General features: G+C 56.2%; 2 protein-coding genes across 2 annotated transcripts in view; both read right to left on the reverse strand.

Moving 5' to 3' along the window:
- LOC113214393 (protein croquemort) overlaps positions 1–4,054 on the reverse strand; it is a 19,440-nt gene that overhangs the window by 14,732 nt on the left and 654 nt on the right. The window lies entirely within an intron of this gene.
- LOC113214396 (diacylglycerol kinase 1) overlaps positions 1–4,054 on the reverse strand; it is a 6,030-nt gene that overhangs the window by 833 nt on the left and 1,143 nt on the right. The window contains exons 2-14 of the mRNA XM_052275446.1: positions 3,996–4,054; positions 3,756–3,881; positions 3,621–3,670; positions 3,458–3,532; positions 3,240–3,359; positions 3,023–3,140; positions 2,588–2,793; positions 2,079–2,252; positions 1,571–1,633; positions 896–1,078; positions 660–780; positions 225–349; positions 13–132 (exon numbers count right to left, since the gene is read on the reverse strand). Coding sequence (XP_052131406.1) covers positions 13–132; positions 225–349; positions 660–780; positions 896–1,078; positions 1,571–1,633; positions 2,079–2,252; positions 2,588–2,793; positions 3,023–3,140; positions 3,240–3,359; positions 3,458–3,532; positions 3,621–3,670; positions 3,756–3,881; positions 3,996–4,054 — 1,540 coding nt within the window. The remainder of the gene's footprint in view (positions 1–12; positions 133–224; positions 350–659; positions 781–895; positions 1,079–1,570; positions 1,634–2,078; positions 2,253–2,587; positions 2,794–3,022; positions 3,141–3,239; positions 3,360–3,457; positions 3,533–3,620; positions 3,671–3,755; positions 3,882–3,995) is intronic.

The following is a 4,054-nucleotide window of genomic DNA, read 5'->3' on the forward strand; positions in this document are numbered from 1 at the left end:
TGATGCGCTTACCACGCCGACGGAGAAGTAGTTGTTGATGATGTTGTAGGGTACGGGGTCGCCCTCCCCTTCGATGTCCGAGAACGAGATCTGCCACCGGTCGAGGCTCACCGGCACGGCGTTGGCGATTTTCTGTGAACAGTTCCAGTTCGTTGTCGTACAGAAAATAATTGATGCTCGAACTGCACTCACTGCACTGGGGAACAACGAGTAGAGAAGCTTGCCTTGAGCAGCTTGGGGATGGACTCGCCCTCGTAGCCGCCGCCCCAGCGCAGGCAGCGCGCCAGGTCGTTGCCCGTGCCCAGCGGGATGACGCCCACCGCGGGCTGCTCCTCGAACTGGATGCGGTCTGAAACACACGGCACGGCAGGTCAGAGGTCATCCAGAGCAGCCAGGTTGGTTGGTACCTGCATACCAGGAGGCTGATTCACTCAGCGCACTTTGTATCGAGTTATGCTGCACCGCATTCCCCACGCGCGGTGAGTTGTCTTCTCACTCGGCCTGTGAAGCGACATGGTCAGAGGGGGTAGGCAAGCCCGCCTGCACGTTGCACGTCTGCGTGCGGTACGGTAGAACCCCAGCAGTAGTGCGCGGGGCGAATCAGCCACCTGGTGCACAGTTCGCTCTCCGCAAAAACGACTTCATTCACCGAGACTCACCCATGGTCTCGAGCACCCAGCCGACGGTGCCATCGCCGCCGCAGCAGATGACGTTGAAGTTGGGCACGTCCTTGAACATGGTGAGGCCCTGCATGGGGCCGCCCGTCGCCAGGTTGTAGACCTGTGAACAAATCGAGTCAGGTCGGGCCGGGGGGCCGCCTCGCCTGGGCGGGGCCGGGGGCCGCAGGGCGGTGGCCGGGCAGCCCCCCCATCGGACCGTGGCGCGAATTGCTCACCTGCCGGGGGTTGAGCAGGTACTGGAACTTGCGCAGCAGGCGCGCGCCCTGCCGCCCGCCGCTCTTGGGGTTGATGAAGACGAGCAGCGGCCGCGTGTTGGGCGGCGGCGAGATCTGGAAGGACATGGCGGGCTGCTGCTCGCGCGCGCCGCCGCCGCTCGCGCCCGGGTTGAACTGGAACGTCTGAGAGACACGCGTGTGTGTCAGCCAGGGCGTCGTAACGTAGAGTAACGCGTAACGGAAACGTAGAAAGCGGAAATTAAAATTGCAATTTGAAAAGCGTCCTTGAAGCATTTTCAGCTGTGACAGCGTTTTGCAGAAAAACCAAACTTGAAACTTTTCAAAAACGCTTCAGAAACGCATGAAAATTGCAATTTTAATTTTCGGTTTTACGCGTTTGCTTACAAGTTACTTTGCGACTCATTGCAGTCAGGTGGGTCCTCTCCTGTCGGAGTCTCTAAAGCAGCAACACAAACACACTGTGGCAAAAAGCGTCCCACCGTCACGCTTTCCACACGGGGCCAAACACGGTCACATCGGCAGTCCGCCACGCGCATGGGGTTACACCGATGAACCGTGAAGCTGCAAAATCACCAAACTGCCAAACCGTCACACTACCACAAACCGTCACACTGTTACATTGCCAAGACATCACACTCAGAAAAACTCCCTTACGAGTTCGGCCACGTCCAACAAGCAGACCCTCACGATGTAGCACAGTTGTTGCTGCCGGCGCCGCTGCAAACAGACCTTCGTCACTAATGACCTAATAACCCATACGACCAGACCGTGTAATCTTGTGATGTAGGTGTTATGTAGGCCACCCCCTTCCTCCCTCGAGCTCCGCCCAGCCCCCCGCGTGCGTGACCCCCACGTGTCCCCCATGATCGTCAGATGATCCCACCCGCGGGGAGGAGTGCGATGTTAAACGGCCGAGGCGGAAGCAGTGGCTGAACGGTTTTATTATCACTTCCCGGCCAGCAGCTATAAACTGCAATCTTCCCCGTGCAAAGCCCTCTCCGCTCGCGCACCGCTTCGCGCCGCTCGCGAGCCCGAGGAGTGCAGTAACCCGCGGAGCAGATCCGCGCTCGCGGTGAGCAGCGCGAGGACGGCGCAGCAGACGGGACTCGCGGGAAGTAAAAATGTCCGGCGAGAATGGTTTATGAATGTTCGCGCGCCTCACCGAGCAGTTGGAGTCCGGCGTCTGCGTCTCGGACCTCGGTCTGCTCTGGCTCTGGGAGAAGGACCGCTGGCGGTCCAGGACCACCGGGCAGATGGCCGTCGGGGGCAGGATGTGCACCTGGTGCTCGCCCAGCGTGCACTCGGGCTTCACGTGCGAGGCGCACTTGTTGTGAAGCTGAAACACAGAATAACGCCACCGGAGGGTATGTTGAAGAAAGGGGGAAAAGAGTTTGTCCCCTTTTCAAGATGATCAGAAAGTCGCAGTGTGGTTTCACTTCGATGTCCATATAACACAAACATGGATTTGTGTCGAATAAGGCATTCCGGTAAATCCAAAATGCAGAAGAAGAATGCGAGGAAGAAGAAAACGGAAATCGCTATACTTTTACATGGTGACTGCCGTTTTCTTGTCCCCTGCATTATTCTGCATTTCAGATTCACCGGAATGCTTTATTGACACAACAATGACATCACTACGCACACGTCTTTCTGTTCTCTTGGTCTCCTTACCGTGGTCTGACACCAGCGACAGCGCAGGCCGCTGATGCCGTTGTAGGACTTGACGGGCTTGCGGCACTTGGCGCACTTGCCCCTGCAGTTGCCCTCTACCCAGTGGTGCTGCGGCGCGCCCGCCGTCCGCTTGCTCTTCACGTAGGTCGCGATGCACGACGCCGGCGCTCGCTGCACGCACCGCTCGTGGGCCGTGTACTTGCAAACTGCAAAGAGTCAAGGTCCCAAACTTTTACCTCCGCATGTTTCTATGAGAGTTTTAGCAGTTGAGGTTTTTCACCTAATAGAGATTTGCATCTTTCACTTTCTGACAACAAAGTGCAAGCAGAATTGGCTGTTTCTGAATTCCTCCCATAATGGTTTTTATGTAAATTTAAGTTTCTTTCCTAACGATTTGCATCCTTAAGGGACCCGGGAGTCGCGGCTGGTACTCACAAATGCAGCACAGGCCCTTTTTGCCCAGGCCGACCAGCATGTTGAGGCACAGGTTGCAGTAGGCGGGCTTGCTGAAGTGCTTCAGTCTGAAGACGTGGTTGCCGTCCTCCTTCACGTTCTGGTTGGCGGAGACAGACGGTAGGCATAATGCGACGGCAAGGAATAATTACCATACATTTCAGGGGATGAAATACGAGAGAAGAAACTCGTCTCTCACCGCGTCCAAGCCGAGGAGGACCAGGAGCGGGATGGTGGTCATGCCGCCCCTCTTCCACTCCGACAAGGAGACGGTGCCGTCCGCGTCGTAGTCTATCTCCACCATCATGTCCTGGAGGATCTGCAAAGACAAAGAAATATATAAATTAACAAAGCACGTCAAAAAATCCAAAGCGGGAAAGAATCGCATTATTCTAATTTCGGTTCGCATTTTCTCACCGGTTTCAGCTCAGAGACGTCCCACCCCAAGTACTCGGCCACGTTCATCATCTGGTTCACGATGCAGTCCATTTCCTAAACGTAAAGACACACTTTAGGTAACGACTTCCACTTTGCAGGTAACGGCAGGTCGTCGAGGAAAGGGGGAACGAACGGTGCTCACATTTGTATCCAAGACGCCGTTGCCGTCCGTGTCGTATAGCCGGAACATAACTGCGGAAAATAGACAGGAGGCTCGGGTTACGGCGGGAAACAACGCGAAGCACTACTTTGGGCAACGTAAGAGAGAGAGACTTACATTCCAGCTTGTCCTCCGGCCGACCGCCCTCCAGGAGGCTGAGGTAGCAGACGATGTCCTTGAGCGGGACGCGCAGCGCGTGGATGTCCAGGCTGGAAGACTTCCTAACGAGGTTCCTAATGTCGGCTGAAAAAGCAAACGGCTACATCAGATACTAAAAGAACAACAAATGCCACCCATCTGGCAAATGGAAAGGGCGTGTAAGCTAGACTGCGTGCCCGGAGTGTTGCGTGGCCTCACCGTCCAGCTTGCCGTTGGTCACGTGCAGCAGCGAGTTGTTGGACTTGCGGCTGGAGTTG

This window comes from Frankliniella occidentalis, unplaced genomic scaffold (genome assembly GCF_000697945.3).
Source record: "Frankliniella occidentalis isolate FOCC.00 unplaced genomic scaffold, Focc_3.1 Scaffold8, whole genome shotgun sequence".
NCBI lineage: Eukaryota > Metazoa > Arthropoda > Insecta > Thysanoptera > Thripidae > Frankliniella > Frankliniella occidentalis.